Below are 22,071 nucleotides of genomic sequence, written 5' to 3' on the forward strand. Positions count from 1 at the left end.
TGGGCCTGGGATATGTGTCAGCTCTAGAAGGAAGAAAGGTGAGACAAGCTGGGTAATTAGTTCACTCCAGCCTCAGTCCTGCTGACCATTTACACAGACAAGGGTGCATGCAGCCTACAGACAAACAGGGCTCTTCAAGCATCCCACCTGTAACAGCTCTGGGAAATGCATTTTTCCACAGAGCCATCTACTGGCACTGAAGTGCTGATAGGGTCCAGGGACAAAAAGAATCATCAAGGCAAGGATATCTTTAGCTTTTGGAAAGTGGATATGATGATGGCCTGAGGCTTTATGTGGATTTTAGTGCTCATGTGAACTGCAGTCTGTATTTAAACACCCTAAATGCTGGTCAGGCTTGCCAGTGAGGCACACTGAACCTGAGCACACATGCCGTGTAGACAGCAGATTAGCCTCTTATTGCTAGTTTATTACTAGAAGAGGATCTTGGGTGAAAGCAATACAGTCAGAATACAGAACTGCCTTGGTGTGGTACTCCTTGGTCAACAGTTTTCCTCTAAATGGAATAAATGGGTCATGTAGCCAGTCTGTAGAGGCTTTTCATAAGAAAATCAATAATGTTCAACATCTCTGAAACTTCTAATGTTGCTGGAAAACCCTTGAGCCCACAAGTTTCATTTTGTCTCTTCTGTGAACATCTCACACGCCACTTGCAGGGCTCTAAGTGACACCTTTTCCTTGGGCTTTAGACACCTCTGGATGTGAAACAGTAAATGTCTTACTGAATTGGCTAACTTTTCAACTGGGTAGCATGAAAGGATGCAGATGGATGGAAGTGCAAGATAGTCATACTTTAAAAAAGAAATAAAAATAAAATAGGGCTTTCCTGTCACTCCTTTCATAAAAGAATGAAGGCTACCATTTAATAACCAATCCCGTAAAATCAATTACACTCCCACAATTTTTGATATGGTGATTTGATTTCTAGTCAAAAAATAGCCAATATTCTTCAACTTTTTCATGTGTTATTTGTTCAGAGCAAAGATGGTCTTTTCTTTCTGGGTCTTGTGTAGCACTTTGTACACAGTATTGTAGGGCTGCTCGGGCACCCAGACATAACTATGGTATAAATAATACAGAATAGCAAAGAACAAGTATTTCTCAGTATTTTAAAGTTATAAGAAGCAGAAGAAAAAACAAATTCAGGGACCAGCTCTTTTAGCACTGAGGACAGAAAATACCTGCCAAGCTTTGTATGGGGAGTGGAACTGATGTACCCAGAGATAGTCTGAGGACAACAACAAAGCACACTACAAAGCATGTTGGCATCCATGCATAGGCTGGAAGCCAGAGAAGTCCAAGGACCCTGCCCAAGGGAAAATGGGCTCTCTCTCTAATGGAAAATTTTAGATATAGACTATCAGCAAATACTTCAGGAACAATACAATTCTGATAACACAAGCAAAGTTCGTGTGTTACATCTATACAGTGTGTAAAGCTTATGACCATAAGAATGAACAAGAAAAAAAATAACTAAAGAAAAAGTGTAAGGAAAACCACCAAAGTAGTCAGCTTATTAGACAAGAAAATCTTGCCTGATTTACCCTGTGTAGGGACTAAGTTTCAGAGAAAGGTGTGTATGACCTATGTTCCATGTGAGTGCCTGAAAACAGCAGCCTGAGGAAGATCCTTTCTTCCCTGCCTTATTGTGAGCCATTGTCTTGATCAACATGAGCTTAGTAGATATTTTTAACATTAAATTCTCTTGATCTGTGGAGAGCAAACACGTACATCTAACAGTGTTGTAAAGTTCTGTTAGACCATTTAAGGTAACAATCATATGTACTGGTTGTTTTGCAGCTTAAGTGGCTTTTGCCATCCACAAAAACCCTTGTCTAGTTTCTTACTTATGAATCTTCTCACTTTTCACAATTTCTGTTTATTTCATTTCCTGTTAGTATAACTAGAATTAAATGCCGTGTACTTCCTATGAACATTACTCATATTTGCTTTGCTGCTGCTAATGTTATGCTTTCTCTTAAGACTATTCTCTACTATTTCTCTTGTTTCCTTATCCTGTTTGATGCACTTTGGTCTTAAAAAATAAGAGGTTTTCATGAAGAGGTGCAGTTCTTGTCCTCAGAAATATAGTTTGATAAACAACAAGAAGGTTTAGATAGATTTTAGAAAAACTGAGGGTGACAACATTGTTAGGACATAAAAGATTGAGATAGCCGAGTACCTCCCTTGGAGAGAGTAGTTTGAAGAAGAGAAGCTCCTAGCATTCAATACTGAGTCTGCAGTTTTCTAAAAGTGGTTGTAATGAACACATAGGTAAGTCCTTAATACCCACCAGAGTTAAACTGTTTCTTGCGACTTCTATTAGTATAATAGGAACCCTTGGGGCTGCTCTAGATTTTGTACAAATACAGAACTATTATGAGCCAATTTTTCAGACAAGGGTACCTAAATTACCCACACAAACTCAGCACACAGGCACCCAGTGATTCACTACCAGCAGCCTCAGTAGTCATAAACGTCAGGGGAACAACAGAATAGCACAAACAGATGGTACCAGCAGCTACAGCTTACATATTATACACACACTGCCCTGGTTAGGAAAAATAAACCTGCATAAATGAAATAAGGACAGTGCAAAGAAAATCAAAATCACTGGATGTCTAGGACTGGATGTCAGTCTGGTGCTTTTCCCATCCTTACACACAGAATCCCTACATTTGCTCACCTGCTTTTCATGGTGCCTGTCTAGGTGCCCCTCAACTGCCTTTGCCAAAAAGCCATGAAGATTTAGGTCAGAAGTGACCTCTGGAAGTCATCTTGTCCAGCACACCTGTGCCAGAAGGACCACCTACAGCTGCTTGCCTGGGGCTATGTCTAGTCAGGTTTTGAATATCTCTGAAGATGAGACTTCACAACCTCTCTGGTCAACCTGTGTGAAGTTTCGGACACAGTAGAAAACTGTCTTATGTTCAGGTGGAATTTCAGGGATTTTAATTTGTTCCTGTTTCCTCTTGTCACTGGGCACCACTGAGAGGAGCCTGGCTCTCTTCTTTGCTTCATCTTTTCAGGCATTTGTACACATTGGTGAGATCTCCTTGACTCTTCCCCAAGCTCAACAGTCCCAACTCTCACTGCCTCTCCTCAGACGAAAGATGCTCTGGTCCCTTAGTTATCTCTGTGGAACTTTACCACCAGGTCCACAAATCCAATTCCCTCAGAAGTTTTTCACTCTATGCCTTACACAAACCTCATAAAAATTTTAAGGTATTAAGTAAAGCAGAAATCAGACTCAAACCCAGATGACAAAGTAAACCAAATCAACCCAAAACAAAACAAAAAAAACCCCAAACACAATTACATTTTCCCTGGGCATTTGTACCTCTTTGTACTTTATGTATAACAACTTCTGAGTAAGCTTTAAATGTAAATTGCTATAAAACATGCTGTGAGTCCTCTGTCATTCTTAGGACTGGTTCAAGTGGTAGATCTCACTGTGCTACAGGCCTGCTTTGTTTGAAACTGTGTTTCAGTTTGGTGACAGATGGCTGACAATAATCTGCCAAGCTAGTTTTACTTCAGAAATCTGATAGGAAGGTTCAGTACATTAAGTCTTCAGAGACAGATTGCAGAGTATACTCAGCATCCATTTTGAAACCACCAAGATACTAGAACAAAAATCTTGCATTTGTGCACAGAAATAGGCAACAAACAAAAAAATAGTTTTCTAAGCAGTAGCAGTTTTTATGGCCAACTATTAACTGCTTCAGAAGAATGTTTAGTGTTATCTAATTCAAGATACATCTCAAATGTCCACTTATGTAGTTAAAAATTAGTAATCACTTCCTGGCTGGACAAGGATCTGAATTTGACAAAAAACCTTTATGTATATAGCCTTTCCTAGTCACATTCATGTAGTCTTGCATTTAAGAATAGAGATTATGAAAGAAACAGATATGAAAAAATGTTTGAGCATCGTTCCCATCAACCAGTCGAGTGATCTCATTTAGTAATAGTGATTCAATCCCCAAAATCTTTTTAGAAAACATTTGTTTGCCACCACCAAACTCACACTGGGAAACCCCTGCACAGCAGTGTTTCTGCAGAGTGGACAGATGTGCTTGGCAACAACAGCTCAGCCTTCCCACGTGGGTAGGTGGCTATTCCAAACTCCTCGTATTTTCTTGTGACATACAGGACTGTTCAGAAGTCTGTGACCTGCTTTCTCTTGTAATGTCATCATGGTGTTAATAAAAGGTTGCACTAAAATTGCCAAAGGAAAAAGACAACCTCATGGAAACCTGGGTCTGGTTATGGGGGCGGAGGGTGTCCACAGCTGCTAGGCTGATAGAAGTGTGTCAGTTTGCATGGCACAACTCTTATCCTGGAAATCTTGTCCTCCTCTGCTTTTGTGCACCATTTTTTCTAGTTTTCTCCTCCCCATGATCTTTTTTAACCTTCATTCTTGCTTCTTTTTTCAAAAAATTTTAAAGATTCTTTTTCCCTTCTGCTCTCTTAACCCAGGAGATTCCTGAGTGTCTTGGCAATGCCGGCACAGGCTGCCTATACAGCTCTATGAGTTACACCACCTGGGAGCTGGGCTGGAAGACTGGCATTGAATCTCTCAGCTGATACGCCCATGCTAATGGCAGGCAATAAGTTGAACCATAATATGAAAAATCGCACTTTTTTTTTGAGGGGGGGGGGGGGCAAGAACAGTCTTTCATTTAAAAACAAACAAACAAACATAAAACAAACCAAAACAAAAAACAAACGAACAAAAACCTATGTAGGAAATATTTGCTTGCAGTGTATTTCCATAGTTTCAGTAAATCCATTTGGTTAGGAGCTAAAGTTTTTCTGTTTACTGAAACCTGAATCTTAGCTTTAGCCAGGCAATTCTGTACAACAAAGCAAACCTCTTGCACAGGAAAATGTAAAAAACTTGCCAAGTCATCTGTCAGGTCAGCTATCTCACAAGCGAGATTTGTTCCAAAATCCTGGCTACTGTTGGACTCTTCCTCAGGACTTCTGCCATCTTGACTCTCCAGTGTTGAAGTAACAGTGCAGCAAGCAACAAAATGGTTTCCCAGAGTATTTTTCTGTTTGGAAGTGCTGTTCTCCCTCCAGTGACCTTAAACCTATTGGCAATAAATGTGCTTCCCTCTGCTGTCTTTCCCTCAGAAGCATCCCTTCAGTCAGAGGCTGCTGCCAGAGAACCATCACCCCAGCTTCCATTCAGCAGCACCTCCATGGCTCCAGACTTTCCACTTCCCACTGTACAGCTTCCTTCTTTGTGGTGGTACTTTCAATGAATCTCATCATTAGAGGCATTTTTGGGGGAAATTTTACTTATTTCATTATCAGATATGGTCACGCCTGGCATCTTTTTTGCTAGAAAAGATATAGGAGCCAAATAATGATTTACTTATGAGAAGTTTCAAAACATGTAAAATCACATGGCACAGATCATTAGAGAAGGACCTGATGGTGCTGTAAAATCTGAGTTTCTTTTGGTAGGATTTAGAAAACAGAGATTGCATTGTAAAGACTCCTAAAAGTTATAGAAAAATAAAATATCACAGAAATAAAGAGAGAGAGAGAGAGAGAAAGAGAAAGAGAGAGAGAAAGAGAGAGAAAGAAAGAAAGAAAGAGAGAAAGAAAGAGAGAGAGAAAGAAAGGGAAGGGAAAGGAAAAGGGAGGAAGGAAGGAAGGAGCAAAATATCCACTGAGATTCTCACTTTAGATCAGGAAACTTTTGATGATTTTTCCAATTAAAACAACAGAAAAACTTTAATTTAGAGACTTAGGAAAATTATTTCAGAAACCTAAGAAAAAATTAAAATACTGGTTATATCTGACTTCAGATAACTTGCTTGCTTGGAGTTTTTAGCTATTTTCAGGGTCTACTTTTTACTTAATGTGTAGCACAATATGTAAAAACATGTACAACACTTTAAATACCTTCTTCAAGAGCTTCTTGAACAAAACAGAAATATTCCATCTCATATGTTAATAGATTTAGTAGAGCTTTCAGAGAATCCTTATATGTAATGCTACAGTTACAGACCACAGCACTGACTTTGCAAACTCCCATATATCCAATTCATATTGTCACTGACAGAACTTCAAATCATCTAATATGCTTGTAGGAGTGAAGCAGAACTAATTAGTAAGTTTGTAGTGTTCTTCATATGAAAATAGCTAATTTTAATTTTTTAAGCTATAGTTTGCAGAGAACAAATGGAAAACTTGGGGGAGTTTTTTGGGGTTTTTTTTACAATTGAATATCAGTGCTGGGCTTACCAGATTTTGACTTTCCAGGAGAAAATCACTCTTATAAGAAAAACAGAAAAACATTTTTTAAATCAAATTAAAAACACCTTTCATACTTACCATTTGTTACAAAGAATCAAACCCCCAAAAAATCCTTTGCCATAATTTTTCTGATTATTTGTATTACTTAGATCACCAGAAAGAGGTTAATTCTATAGCTCACTGTGTGGGCTGGAAAAATCACGTGGCAGCCCTGATTTGAATTACTTTTTTTTCCATCTCTAAAAATTTTGAGTATTTTTTCCCATTTGTGAAGAAGCTTTTATCAGTTCCAAATACACATGGGTTGTGAAAGGTTTCCTCACATTTCCAGGTTTAGGTTAGATTATTTGAAAGCAAATTTTTACATGGGAATTCTTTTTCTTGAGAAAAGACATTTTTCTACCAGATTTTACCTCATTTAGCTCAGCAGCTCTCAATGTTTGTTGCCTTGATCTTCAGCCAACATGATTCAAAACTCTCAGGCAAGCCCTTCAAAGTATTTCAGGTCTGAAATGTTCACCCAAACCTCTGTACAAATAAAAGTTTATTAATCTGTTGCTTTGGAAAAACAAGCATTTTATTTATCATAGACTCCTGTAACCACATAGCAAGGAACAGGAGGTAATTTATCAATCTCTCTTGTCTCAGTTCTGGTAATGAAGTTATGGTATAAGCTTAAGACTGCCAGTCAAAACTTCACACTGTAGGACTAAGAAATTCTCTGGTTTACTCTTCAGCAGGGTAGAAAAAAAAAAGAGTTGCTCCTGTCTTCCTATTTTCAGAGAAACCTCACATATACACCTCCCCTTAAAATGTTCTCTTATTTATTCATTTCCAGCATCACTGGGTTACCAGTGAACAGAAAGTGAAGTCCATAACTGCAAGTACCAATGGAAAACAGTTAGGAAATGAAAATTGAAATCTAATGCAGTTACCTTCTTACTGCTAAAAGGTTTCCAAAATAAAATGGCACAGAAAAAGCTTTTTGATTCTGGTTCTTTCACTTGCCCTTAACTTGACCCATGAGCAACATAAGCCCCTGAAGTCCATGCCTGGAATCTATGAGGCTCATCCACAGATCCAAGGCTGTCTGTCTGTGTTCATGGCACGAGGCTGGTGCAGGGACCAGGCTCTCTCTGCCCCCTTGCTGCTGACAGGGCTGGAGACAGGCTCTGCCAGTGCCTGTGGGCAGCACCTCAGCTTTGCTAGCTGCCTTTCTGCCCCCAAAGCTGGGCCAGATGACTCAGATAAGGCTACTATCAAAAGGAGGAGAATATGTGGTGGTTTAGCAATTTGCAGGATCAGAGTCTTGGTCACGGATTTGTTTTGAGTTCCCAGAAATCCATATTGTGTAAGAACTGAACCATTGGCAGATACTAAAATGATAGCTCAATGACAACACTGAGCAGCTCCCTGTTTTAGAGGCTACAACTCACATCAAGTTAAACCAGATATCTCAATGTGCAAGTAACTGTCCTGTATTTTCTGAGCCACATGTGGTTCCCATCAAGCCAAGATGCTTTCCTAAACTTAATTGAACCTCTATTACATAGAGGAGAAATGAAAACAGTGTTGATGTTCACATTAATGACTACTGACTAATCATATTTTTTGCCAAATGTTGTCCTTGACAAACAAGCCTCAGAGCTGATAATCCCTAAATCTGATAATATCTACCTAAAATCTCAGTCACACAATTTATTTATTTGGCAACAACAATGAAAAAGAGAGAATCTAAAATTTCTTCCCCTATTCAACACTGTCAGGACTCACATTATAAAGGATAACTATTAAAGGAGATAAGCTGGTCAAACCAGAAACTTTACAGATGTGTTTGGTAAGAAGTATTAACCTAAGACAAGGTCTGGATATTTTTAGACCAACAAGGTCACTGCAAAGACAAGCAGCATTCTAAACTTTATTTTAGAACCTCTGCTTCTCAAACAAGTGTTAATACACTAGATTTGCATGAAAAAGCCTTTCATCAGAACAGTCCAATTCATCACTTCCATTTTCTGTGTTGATACCTTTCTCTTTTTTTCTTTTTTTTCTTTTTTTTTTTGTAATATAATTAACCCTATAAATGCACAAACTACAAGTCTGATCTTGCACACTTTGAAATCAAGAGAAGCTTTCTTTCTACTTTCTGTGGAGCAGGAGCAGATACAAGATGAACTGATCCACTGGGGAGCTCTTACATCACAAGGCCTAATCAGAAAGTTAATCTTCATGATTGCACAGCTTTCAGACTTTAGCACAGATGTATGATTGCCCCATTCTTTTCACATCTTAACATCATCACTATTCTTTAAATGTGCAGTAGGAGTCAGAAAAATCCTCCTTTTGGAAAAAAAACTGTAGGACAAAGTGAACTTTAAATTGCTGCAATTTTGCAGTTTTTGGAAAACAACATCGCTTTGCATTCAGTAATTTGAAACTAGGGCTACAATTTCCAGGGGGAAAGCCTCACTGGTTCTTGAAGAAACAACCATAAGACAGTTTCAGGTAAGCTCATTAAAGACATATTTATCAGTCTGGGGTTTTTTTCAAAGTATTTTGGTCCATGCTGCCCTTCGCTGAAGAGAAAATATTTTTAAAGACCGCCTTTTTTTTTAAAGAAAAATTTGAACTTTTATAAGAAAAATAGCCAGATCCTGGAAATATTAAATGCTGTGCTTTAATCCTTCATACTGGAAAAATATTTACATTTTGGGTCCCACAAGCTAGTTTGCTGAGGATAAATGGTTCTTCTCAACATAATTTTTACTTTATTTCTCCTTAGGGAAGGAAAGATGTGGGAATCTTTTCAAACTATTCCTCATTGAATTCCAAATTATAGAAATTGACATATGTGAATTTGGCCAGGGATTTGTAATTTAAAGGTTAACAGAGAGAGTGATTTCCTAGACTTAAGAAGAAAGCTTTTCACTTGCATTGTTGTTTAGCACTTTTGTTAGTTGTGAAGTTCATACAGTTAATCTGATAACGTCTGCAGCTTTGTGTTAACCGTGAAAAAGGTGTTTAAAATGGATGCGTGCTATGAATCATATGTAGCCCCAGAAGTGCCATCAGCCTTAGCACAGTCTGTGTTTTGTTACCTCACCCAAATTTTACTTTCTAACCAATATTCTTGAATGGCATAGAATCCTGGTCTGGATCCCCTGAGATGTCGCATTACTTTTCATCCTAAATATGTTATTTTATGTAATAGTTTGGGGAGGTAGTGGCCTGCCAGTAATACCCAGGGTCCCACACAACTACATTACAGGTTTTTTCTTCTTTCTGTAGTCATTACTTTGTTACTGGCAGTATCAAACATAAGCCTGAGACTGACTCAAATGTCTCTGCCAATCTTGCTTCACATTAGCAGGCCAGTTCTCCTCCCAGTTACAGTGAATTCACAAACATCCTTACTGATGATGACTGTGACTGAAAAGTTTGTCAGGCATTTACTGCTGTTCGCTGCAGTCCATACCTTCTTCAGAGCAACTAATTGTTTAACTAAGTGTGCTTTAAAGTACAGGCTGGCATAATCACACACCACTGATTCATGAACAGGATAGCTTCAACATTCTGCATTGCCTAGAATATACTTCCAGCAGCAAATTGGAAATACCAACCCTGTATTATTCTAGGTCACTTGGTAGTATATATTCATACACTGAATATGTAAATCTCTTAACGGAGTAAGACTCCAGATAATGTATTTAAGACATGTTTCTTAAACTGTCACCAATACTTACTCAGCAGGATGTGGAAACTTCTGTTCATGCTTTGGGTTCTTCTCTCTTCACAATATGACATTTCAGAGGCAGTTTTATAAATGTTTTATAATTATCTGTGTAGTCTCTTCTGGCCACCTAATGTAAGAGAAGGAGAGGAAGAGTCAATGAAAAGCAAATTTGACAGTAGCATGGTCTCAGGAAGAAAAAATATTGTCCTGCAGCCCCTACAGTAGAGGCATCCTCAAAGAAGGATGTGGAGAAGGTGCTTTCCCTAAGGTTGCAACTTGAGGATCTCTGGGAATTGCAATCAGTCCATGACTTGGAAGCAGAAAATGGAAAGGAAAATAGGGCAACAGAAATTAGAATTGCATGAATAATGGAGTTTCTCTTTGGCGACCCAACCGAAAAAATAATTCTTTTTGGGTAAGCCTAAAGCCCTTGTCCAACTCAAAATGAAACAGCTCATTTTGCTTTCAAGTCTCTTTTCAACCTTTGAAAGAAATGCACATAAAACCAAAATACTAACTATTTAGAAAATGTCAGAACAAAACATTTCAGCAAGATTTTCCTTTTTTGAGCTGGAACTATTAACTGAATTAAAGCACAGGTTTCCTGACTGAAACTACATTTTTATTTTCTTTTGGTCAATAATTGTTTGTCCCAGACATTTCCTCCTGTTTAAGGGAAACCTACTGTGACTTCTACTTCCTTTGTTTGTACAAAACTGACCATCACCACCATTCTTCACATACCCACAAGTCACACATACCCTGCAAGAAAACATGAGAAGGAAATTCTACAAAGTTTGCTGTGTGACATTTCCAGGGCTCCAGCTCATGAGGTTTCTGTGGTAGGGTCCTTCCAACTGGTGGTTTTTAGGGTTGGAAAAGTTAATAATTAGTTGACTTCATTTTTACGTTTTTGTGGGCAAATGGGTTTTAATCTGGGTTTAGTCCTGGTGTGAGAGACTGATTTGACATTTCTGGGTAGGGAAACTCCATAAGGGCAACGTAGAAGAGACCTAAAGGAAGTAGAAGAAGGAAATAAGTTGTTTATCCATTTGTGAAGTGATTTTATCAACAAGGAACAGCGTGTATATGGCTCATGGTCTGGTCTCTATCATAAAGGAACAAAACAGGTACTTTTAGGGTAAAGTCGTGTTATCCTGCCCAAAGTCACAATCTTTATAAACCTCTAATGTAGACCAGAGAAATGACACCTGTATAATTCCTCTTATCCTCCACTGACTATAAAGGGAGACAGAAGTAGTTCAAGGAAAGACTGTGTATATCAAAGGTCAGTGAAGCGAAGTGAGCTATTCATTTGGTGTTTAAATTCCCTTCCTTTGCTGTCAGTTCTCACAAGTTTGAGTGATAAGAGAAAGGATATTGGGCAACAGCTCTTGACAACACCATTCCTTATCCCAGGAGAAAGGAAATATATATCCAACCGAATATATAATAATGGTTAAATCCCTGAAACTGTCATGTGGTACCAGATCCTGGCTGCCTGTTATTAATGGGTCACTTCTGCCTTGACTGTGAACAGACATGTAAATCACATGTTGTGATATGAGGATGAAAGTGTGGGGAAAATAAACCATGCTGAATGCATCTAGTTTGACAGGTAACAGGCATCCATCACCCAAATGGATCATATGCCAGTCTAATATGTCATTTCCCACAAGCGTTGTGATTTCAGTTCACATAAGCCGTGTTCAAAATTATAGATGGATAAAATCTATCTTTAATTTTCTCTGGTTCAGGAGAAAAAAATTTTAAATGTGGAAAGGATTCTTGTTGCCCTGATGAATAAATGGTAAGGCCTTGCTCAAAAAGACTTCAGCAGTTACTGGAATCTGCTATTACATATTTCTTCTAGGTTTCTGATTATTTGGATGCTTTTCACCCCTTTAACCTTGGTCCAGTCACCAATTTCCCAGGCTACACCAGAGCAACTCTTCTGTCTTTGCCAGGAGACATTGCTGAAAGATATGACGTGATAATGACAGATTGAAAACAGTGTTTTAGGGACTTGGGGTTTTTTCTGTCTTGAAGCTTGTGTTGAGAATAGGCATCAAACATTCTCTTCTGAAATACTCTCAGACACCTCATGCTGCAGAGCACCATTTGTGCTCAGTATCCTATGGATAAGCAGTAGGAATGCAGAGCTCTGAGTTTTCATTAGCAGCTGCTCCCTGCTTGTCTCCATGTCATCTGACCCATGGGGACAGTTTGGGACTTTTCAACAGCAGCTGTTCAAGGGGGGATCTTGTCTCTTGTCTACCAAGGCAGAACCAGTGAAACCAAACCAATGACTTTCAGGAGTGATGTTATTTTCCCACCATCCCCTACAAGAAAGGCTGACTGACTTGCTCCCCACTAAGCCCTGGCCTGTGAGAAGTCGAAATTGCAGGCTTATATTGAAGAAGCATAACCCCAGGCGGAGCTTGCATCCTTTCTGGGCGGAAGAACACAGCCACTAGTCCAGCTGCTCCACAGGCACAATGTCTATTATCTCCCTTGTGTTTGAAGAAAAGACAAAGGCTCTGCAAATGGCAATATTTGAAGACCAAAATATTTATTATAATAAATTAAAGTCCAAGCATTTATAGAACGTTCCATCTGCATATAAATATCACATAGCAGTGTTAACATCTGGTAAAGCTTCATAAATATATATCCTTGGATATTTTTCAATTAATCTATATAAATAAAAGTCTTGTATAATTATTACCTTAAAATAAGTTACCATTAAATACAAATGACAAAATTATTTCTGAAATAGTCTGAAATACCAACTTTTCAGGCAAAGGTCAGAAGGGGGCAACATATGCAAGAGAGATTTCCAACTAGGAGGCTCAAAACATCCTGGCTAAAACATCACATCAAAATATCACTGCCTTGATCAAAGCTGATTCATAGGTGTCAAATTTCAGTACATGAAAGACAGAAATGGTTGCCTCGTTCCTGTGAAGATGAGGAGGACAGAAGAGTGCTTTTGTAAATAACTAATGCCCTGTGTTGCAATAGAGAGCCAGTGTCCTGGAGTTTTCCTTTTCAAAGAAGACAGCAATATGCATCCTGTCTCTGCCCACTTAGTTTGCTAGTTTTGACACAAATGAAAAACATATTGAGTCTGGGGGGAATGGACATAGTCGCAGTTAATCAATTTGAGTTATTGCAAGAGATCTGCCGAGACATCTCTTCAAGTCTGATCCAGAATTTTTTCAGTTTTTCTTCTTGCTGCCTCCCTTCTTTGGGGCATCAGTACAGGCATTTTCCATGTAGTCAAACAGTAAATCCAGTTCTCCAATGGCTTTAGTCTTTCCATTTTCTCCCAACTAGGAAAGAGCAGAATGCAACTCTTAGCAACAAGTTATTTTTCAGAAAATTGAAATTAGGATTGTCACAGAAACTGAATAAATAATTTATTTTCCCAATTCTCTTACAGAGTTCTGTCATTATGTCATAAGATATAAACTAGTTCATTCAAATCTAGACTAGCATATAAGTTTCCTGTAACCTAACTTTTGAAAGTTTAAATTACCGTAACATGTGTAGAGAGCTAACAGGACAAGTGAGGGAGGGCTGGAAAAATATCACTAATCCCCTATTTAATATCCTTGTAGGCTTCACGTCCTATATAATCTCAAGTTTGTTTCATAATTAGGTCAGCCTTAATATAACTAAATTACTGGGGTTTGAAACTGCTCTTTCTAAATGTTTGGGGGAAATGTACCTGTTCCATTTTGTTCTTCATTTGTTCCAGGTTCTTTTCAATGTGTTCTCTTTTTCCTGAGAATTGCTAAAAGAAAGAAAACATCCAGACATAAGATGAACAGCTCTATGCAATGATGTATTTTTTTGTGTGATTTTTTTTCTTTTTCACACCTTTCTATTAACTCTGACTCTCATATCTTTGATCTGAGGTTTCCTTTCATATCACTGCCTTTTGCCACTGCTTGTAGCATTCTGAGATTTAGGGGCACAATGAGAGTCGAAGAGAAAGAAATCCAGTGTTACTCACACAACTGCTCAGCTCCGAGGTCAGGGATGCCAAGAACTGTGCCACCTCCTCAACATAGGGGTACTGGTTCTTGGCTTCAGTGAGGAGAACATCTTTTACTACAAACTCCACAACCCTCTTCATCAGGTAGCAGCGGTTGTTCTCCTAGGTATGCAAGTAAGAGGTCATGTTAAACCAAGGCAAGAGATCACCAAGTGCTGCAGAGGTGTGCAAAGAACAGACTCCTCATGTAAGGCTTACCCTGATGTTAGCAAAGAGCTGCTGCCCAATCAATCTGTTGTCCGTGTCCTTGTCTGAAGCACTGGCCTGAGAGGAAAAAAGGAACCATCAGGTGGTGGTGGGAACCTTACTTAAAAATTAATAATAAACCCAAAAGTTCTCATGAGCAATGAAAGTGCAGGTTAAATGAGGGAATGGACACCACAGTCTGTTACAGGTAGATAAGCTTGAACATCGTGTCTGTTTCTGCCCTCACCTGGGTGAGATTCAAGGTCAGTATCGCAAGAAAATAAATAAGCCAAAGTCTGAATTCATGTCCCCCACTTAAAAGTGAGAAGTCATCGTGGTTATGGTGACTAAACCAGATGCTGCAGGTGGCCGACCTCACAGTGGCCCACAGTGTTGCTGGGAGGTGCTCGATGGTGTGCACCCAGGGAGATCCACCCATGGCAAAAGCAGTCAAGAAACCTGCCCAAGCAGAGCACTGTAAGATACCTGAGCATCTGCTTGGCTTTGACTGGAGTCATGGATAGGCCCAGCTCCAAATGGACTGAGCAAACTGAGAAATTTAATGTCATTTTTCACAATTTACCCACTTTGGCAGCAGCTGCTTGAAAAGAAGAAGCTGTGCTGTTCCAGGGGCTGCCTTTCCCTTGGGGAGCTGCAGCTTCCCCTGGCTACACAGCCAGCAGGCAATAGACCTGCTACGCACACCCAAACTCTGCCTTAACTGCAAATGCAGTTTGTTTTCTTGTCTGGAGAATGGAAGGGGAAAGAGGGAAGAATGCCAAAGGCTAGAAGTAACGGCACCAACAGAGGAGTAGGTCCTCAGATCCCATCATGAAGAACACATGGATGACTGTACCGTTTTAGCCAAGGTGTAGGTGCGATTCCGGATGTAGGGCTGCTGGAAGTTGATCTTCCTGAGCCTGCAGGCATGGTGGGCAGTAGAAGCCCCTTTCAGAGGCAGAGAACTGGTGAGAAGAAGGGGGAGACAGCAACAGCAGCAGAAGAAAATCCATCCTGGGAAGCTCCTGGACAAGGTCTGCAGGGAGGCCATGGCTCACAGTCTGGAATCGTCCGTCCCAGCAGGCTGCAGATTCAGGACTTGGCACTGATGTGAGAGAAGGCAGCGTTAGCACCAAGGAGGGCGGGTGAAGCAAAGTGAGAGCAGCACAAAGGCTGCAAGCCTTACCTTTGCTGTGATTCTTGACATGCTCTGCAGGAGGTGAGCTGCACCTTATATAGGGCCACCAACATCTCTCTCAGCTGGTTTTTTTGGGGTTTGTTTTTTTTTTTTGGGTACTGGTGGTGAAATAAAAATGACATCAGCAAGTCTCTTACTTTCCAGTATCCTCTTCTGAGAACTACCTAACCACTTCAAAACCCACAAATACAAATTCAAGACCATCATAATCTTTAGTTTCTTAAAAAAAAAAAAATCCAAATATTTATGTAGGGCAAAGCAGGGGCTTTTACCAGGGTAGGAATCCTGAATTCTTTTTGCATAAAAATGTTTGAGAATTTTAAGAGTTTGTGCCTCCTGTCCCAATTACAACGCACTTGATTGACAGTTTGATGGCAGAAAGCCATCAAATCTTCTGTGATACAAGACTAGTTTCACTGCTGCTGACTAGTGCACAGAGACTGCATCAGAGACTGTATTAGAACCAAAACACTGACCACCTGTGGGTCCTACCCTGAAAATACCCTTTCCCACACAGTAGATCACTGGAGTCACTGGCCAGCTGAACATCACTGTGCAATCCTCTCTGAGAGATCAGAAACTGTGTAGGACCAACACTGCATTTATCACATGCCTGATTTCCAAATTCCCTTTTTCAAAAATTATCTGTATTTAAGGCTATAATCAGGTACAATGACCAGAGCTGTGGTTGTGTAGTTATCCAGGTGATTTCCATGTTCCTAAAGCTCTTCTACTAACATGAAGGCAGTGCTGCACCTTCAGTCTGAAATACCATGCGGTGGTCCTAAAGGGAACCTGTGCTCTTTAGACAGTAATTTGCAACCCATCTGTAGACAGTAATGCATGAGAACACAAAACTGGTACAAATGCAAACTCCTGGTTTTCCCCACAAAGTACACAGATGACAAACAGGAGAAATCAGATCTGGAAAACCAAGGCTTCAGCTCTGCCTCTGAGAGTAGATATCTGAGAGCTCTGAGGGTGGGCATTTGTCTGGCTGAGCTTCTTTGTGGCTCAGGTTCTCAGGACAAGAGCCATTATCAACCTAACCTCATAGTCTGAAATGCCCAAATCTTTTTCTTACACCTGAAAGGAAGCAGTTAAAAGCTGAGTGGAATGAGGCTTATTCTTTAGCCTCCTCTGATGCATCTGCAGCATGAATTTATCCCTCCATGTCTCAGTCCTGCTTCAGTTGTCCTTAGACACCTGCTGCACCAGGTCTGCACAGGTCTGTGCCCTGGAGCCATCATCACCACCTCCTTTTCCATGCCCCTCTCAGGTACTCATTCCCATGACCCACCTCCAACAGCATCTTGACTGCAGCAGGCAGCAGAAAATGAGTCTGGACCCAGGATGTCAACAGTCTAGTTCACATGTACAGATGTACCACAAGGCTACTCAAGAATACATTTCTAAACTCTTTTCCACATATATTTCAGGCTAATAGTTCCAGGGGAGTGCAGGTTAATGAGAAGATGAAAGGCTGAGTTTTACTTAACTGAAAGACAGACATTAAAGACCAAACTGGGAGAATCCTGATGGATAGACTGCTTGGAAGTATTGACCCTCCCTGAAATGCATTTCCACTAACTCCTCCCCAGGTGTTAAACACAGTCTGATAACCAAAGTCTGCTTCTAACTGAGGTTTCTCCACCACCTCATCCATCAGGACTGAAGTCCTATACCCAGAGCAGGAGCTGTGGACAGGCATTCAGATCCCCTGTCCTCTTGTCCTTCTGGCAAATGTTACCTCTCCATCCCTTTGGTCACTCACTCATCAGGCACAGATCCAGCTTGCCTGACCCCTTTTTGTGACTCCAATCCCATGGAAAGGGTGTGTGACCTAGTCGGTGCTGCGTCACACACATCAGTTCAAACCACGGTGAGAAGCACACTTTGTTCCTTGTCCTGATGAATATTTAAACAAAATCAGGCAGATTAATGAGGAATTAAATGCTGAATCTTTCTTCTTCCATTTCCTATACAGTAATTACAAGATCTCTTCTGTCTTCCAGCTCTTTTATTTGAAACCGTGCACAGGGACATATCTATTTTCATAGAGAACCTTAAGTTAGCCTACAGAAAGAATCTGTACTGTTAGCAATCTCAGCCATGCTACTTTTTGGTTGTGCCATCATGTCCTCCTTCTGAGGCTGTTTCAGTTGTTTAGTTTACCTTGCTATTTTCCAGACACTGAGATGCTGAAATGCATATTTCAGGTTCGTTAATTCATGGTTTGCAAATTCTGTTTTTATGACATTCCTATAGCTTTTGCATTATTTACCCTTTTGTGAGCAACTGTGAGTTACAACTATCTTTCACCCCCCTGGCTTACTCTGAGTATGGTCTACCCCAAAAATAAACAGCCAAGATGTTACTGGACACTAACACAAGCAGACTTTACAGTTCCCATGTTCATCAGATATTCCTGGCCTCTTCCCAGGACAGTTGGTCCTGGATGTACCACAGAGCTATGGTGTAGCCACAGTCATGGCTGCAGTGATTCCTTGTAAGGTGTCAATAGAATTTCTTTGGAAGTGAAGATATGCCTCCCATTCCCAGGGTCTTGTATCTCTGTTATGAGATTGCACTGAACAAAGACTAGTCACAGTTACCACCTCTTTTCACTGGCTCACCACATCCTGGATGGGAGATACATGTCCAGTGACACATCCCATGGAAAGATGGGGCTAAAAACCGCTTGTGCTGGATCTTACTCCAGTCCTCATCTGAAGTCTGAGGGAGAGAAATCTTTTTTTTTCTTTTTTTTTTTTCTTTTTTTTTTTAGGCAGAAATACAATAGACCTTTGAAAAACAAGGTTTGATCTAGCACTGATGGTGAGCCTCAGGAAAATGGCTTGTTTAGATTCCCCTTCCCAAATGGGTTGCCCTGAACTTCACAGCAGGAGAGAACAGTGGAAGGAAAGCTGCCTTACATTTAAAATGTGGTACTCTGCATGAAACCATCACTGGAGGATCTTGCTTTGGGGAGGAAGAGTAAACTGGACAAAATTCATCTTAAGAATGAGGGAGAAGTAATTTCCCTTTCTTATTTCATTATTTTTTAAAAGGTTTAATGATATTTTTAATGTTTAAGGCTAGTAGCACTGTTTAAAACACAAAATTCTTACAAGAAAATATATCTTCTGTGCTTTCATTTTAATTAAAAGCTACCAAAGACCTTTAATCTTCTATAAAGTACTCTCTGTATTTTTTTCAAGTAAAATTAATTAAGGAAATTATTTTGAAATTGTTCACAGGTCACTTTTTCTCCCCGGTACTGCCCCAAGAGTTAAGTGTCTATCGTATCACTTAACTTACCTATAAACTTTTGAAGTCTAATTACTGGGAACTTCCCTAATTCATTAAGAAACCGTAGTGGTAAATATTCTCGACAATGACTTCCTGACCCATTTTGAGGACAGAGGATTTTTTGAGGAGGACTGGAACTCTGCATCACACCTGCTTCAAAAGCCACAGACACTTCCTTCTGACTTGGAATGAGGTCACAGGTGAGTAACCAATACTGTACTTTGATGTTCAGCCGCTGTGTATCAGTAGCAATATACTAGCATGCAGGAATTTTCTTGGGCTTTAGTACATTTTCAATCAGCCAACATTATACTGCATTATTGGAAATGTCAGGAGTGGCCACTGGGCTAGAAATATTGTCAAGAGTTGGCATGTGAAAAAGTGAGCCTTTGTATTGGGTATTGTTCTCTTGGATCTTTCATTTGGCAACGAGATTCTCCCCCCCTTAAACACTTGTATGAATGGGCCATAGGTCATGTAACACCTAAAACTGAACACTCAGGTTTCAGGTCACACTCATCTCATTTTGCTCCAGCTCACTTGTGAAGCAGACAGCTGTCAGCTCCATTTTATCTCAGTTCTTTTCTGCTTTTGTCCAGGTTTTCAAATTTCCAAAGATTAAAGTAGACTATGAAATTGTTTCAGCTCAAGCTCCAGTAAAATCTTATTTTAGTCAGCTCTCTGGTCAGCAATGAACAGCAACCTCAGTAATGGAAATTGATTCTTCTCTACAAAACTTGAAAAATAAGCTTTTCTTAAAGTAATCCAGACTTTCCTTATGCAAACATCCTAGTACACAGGCAAGTGTCTTCTGGGCACGATCATTAGGAATGGGAGAAGGGAGTTTACAGAGGAAATGGTACCAATACAGACACTGGGAACGGACATGTAACATTTGACAGTTACATTTTCCCTTCGTTTTTCTCTCTCGGGTTTCTTTTTGTTTGGGGGGTGGGGTGGGGGGGGGGGGGGGGAGTGTGTGTATGTGATAGGTTCAGTGTTATGTAAGAAATTGTGAGTACTTTGAAGAAGAATGAATAGCATTAGTAAAAGTGTTTAGCCTGGCAATATTAGGTGATTGAAAAAGACTCTGGAGACAGCTCTCAATACAAGCACAGCTGACTCAGGTTTTTTGTGGACCATGTGGCATTTCCTACCTTCCCTGGCTGTAACATTTTTGTAACACAGAGTAACACATTTCCTCTGACAGTAACACTTAGGCTTTTATATCTCATATTTCATCAAAGATCTTTATCTCTGACCTTCACTTGGTTTTGTTACATAATTTTTGGGTCTTCTAACTATAACATCATATCATATCATAAAGCTGGTATTTCATGTCATGAAACATCCAAGAAGAACTCATTGCCTCAATTTTAAATCACATTCTGGAACTAAAAAAAAAAAAAAACCAAACCAAAACCAACAAAACAACAACCACAGACACACACACACACACAAAAAACACCAAAAACATTCTGGTTTAAATAACTTTATTCTGAGAAACATTTGTATAATGGAGATACAAAAGAAAGCAACCCAGAGACAGATTGAAACAACACCATACTGCTGCTACCAACGTTCTTAATGTGTTAATACCATGTTATTATGAGGACCACTGAGGTAGTAACTTCTACTGCAGTCCCAAAAGGATTAACTAATTCATACAAAACCAAAAAACCAAAACGTAATGTGGGTCAATGTAACTGCAATAGATGTTAGTCCAGCGGTTTTACTTCTTCAGAAAACTCCCGCCAACATCAGTAAAACATAAAGAGAAGTTTTAGTAAGACTTATCAATTGCAATCAACACTCAGTTCACACAGAGGGAAAAAAGATAATTGAGATCATGTCAGTGCACACAGCCTCACAGCACCAAAGGCACCACTATTAACCCTCCCACCAGATAGCAACTCTTTTAATTCAGCATATAAAGTCGCGTACCTATTACAAGACTCTGCCACTTTATATAGTGACCTACATGTATCCAACTATGTCTTGTGAACAGTCAGACCAGGTGAACTGAAACTTCTGAGTTTCCTGTTAATGTGTGGTGTGGTTGCAAAGCCGTGACTCAGTAACATGATGAAGTGGAATTAATGACATAGTGTACCTCAAAGAAAACCATTCTAAATGGGAACAGAATTTTGCAAACTGGCTTATAATTCAAAATCCAGTAATAAACAGTTACTCAGGTAAAGAAACAGCCCCAGCACCTTGCTTGGTTGACTAGCAGTTTCATCATGAAACAGAGTAATTGTATGAAGCCATTTTGAAGGGAAGCAACATTATTTAAGGTGAAGTACTTGTGTCCAGACACTGCCCACATACCAGCACTTCCACCCCAGACCTTGAGCTCAGCATCTCCTGAGAGTGAGCCCCTGGCAGCTCAGTTATTCACTGTAACAGAGCCATTAGAGAAGGTGACAGCTCTCATCAGCAGCTTTCTAACTTGTCCTAGGATGTGTCCAGCCCTAGGAAGCCAGCAGCCCCTGTCTGAGCCCTTCCCCAGACAGGGGTTATGCTATTGCCAATCACCCTAGAGTTCTGTGAGACAATGAGTTTCCTCTTGGAGTAGAACTACTGTCAAGAATGTGAGATTAATGGGGCCAGAAAAAATAGTTACAGCACAGGAATGATGATGCTGTTTTCCTAAGTTATCTTTTTTTAGCCATGTGTCGTGTAACCTAAAATAAACACACAGGCTGGAGCCAGCTTCCCACTGGAAACTCAAATAAGCATTCTTTATGAGAGCACCATTCTGGGAACTCACAGGCCCACTCTAGCTGGGGGAGCACTGAGCCTCAGCAGCTTTCCCCAGGGCACACAGACAACTCTGCAGACCTGGGCACCCAGTTCTCCACAACAGGGTGCATCTGTAGATTAAGTTTATGTGTCACAACAACCTAGTAACCAGAGAGGGGCCTAGAAAGGGAGAAATCCAAAAGTACATGGATCCTGCCAGACATTCCTTTTCTAATTCACACGCTAAAGTAGGTGATTTGGAGACATCCCAGCACATAACAGTATTACACAAAGACACCTTGAGTCCTAAAGAAATATGATACATGTATAAATACATATACACACACAGTTGTGATTTAATTGCAGCCAGAACTAAGCTCTACTCAGACACTCACTCACTTCCCACTAGAATGGGATGGGGGAGAGAATCAGAAGAGAAAAAGTAAGAAAACCCATGTGTTGAGGCAAAGACAGTTTAATAGGTAAAGCAAAATCCACACACGAGCAAAGCAAAATGAGGAATTCATTCACCGGTTCCCA

The 22,071-nt window shown here is 40.0% G+C and overlaps 1 protein-coding gene across 1 annotated transcript; it reads right to left on the reverse strand.

Annotated features, from left to right (window-relative positions):
* Nucleotides 1-13,248: 13,248 nt before the first annotated feature.
* Nucleotides 13,249-15,327, reverse strand: IL22 (interleukin 22). The gene is made up of 5 exons (XM_066184579.1): nt 15,133-15,327; nt 14,289-14,354; nt 14,049-14,192; nt 13,761-13,826; nt 13,249-13,362 (listed from the first exon to the last, which is right to left on the reverse strand). Exons 1-5 carry the CDS (start codon nt 15,325-15,327, stop codon nt 13,249-13,251), a joined length of 585 nt encoding a protein of 194 aa, XP_066040676.1.
* Nucleotides 15,328-22,071: the final 6,744 nt, after the last annotated feature.

The sequence above is a fragment of the Chamaea fasciata genome, unplaced genomic scaffold (assembly GCF_029207755.1).
Source record: "Chamaea fasciata isolate MVZ Bird 193981 ecotype frontalis unplaced genomic scaffold, bChaFas1.0.hap1 SCAF_5, whole genome shotgun sequence".
Lineage (NCBI taxonomy): Eukaryota > Metazoa > Chordata > Aves > Passeriformes > Sylviidae > Chamaea > Chamaea fasciata.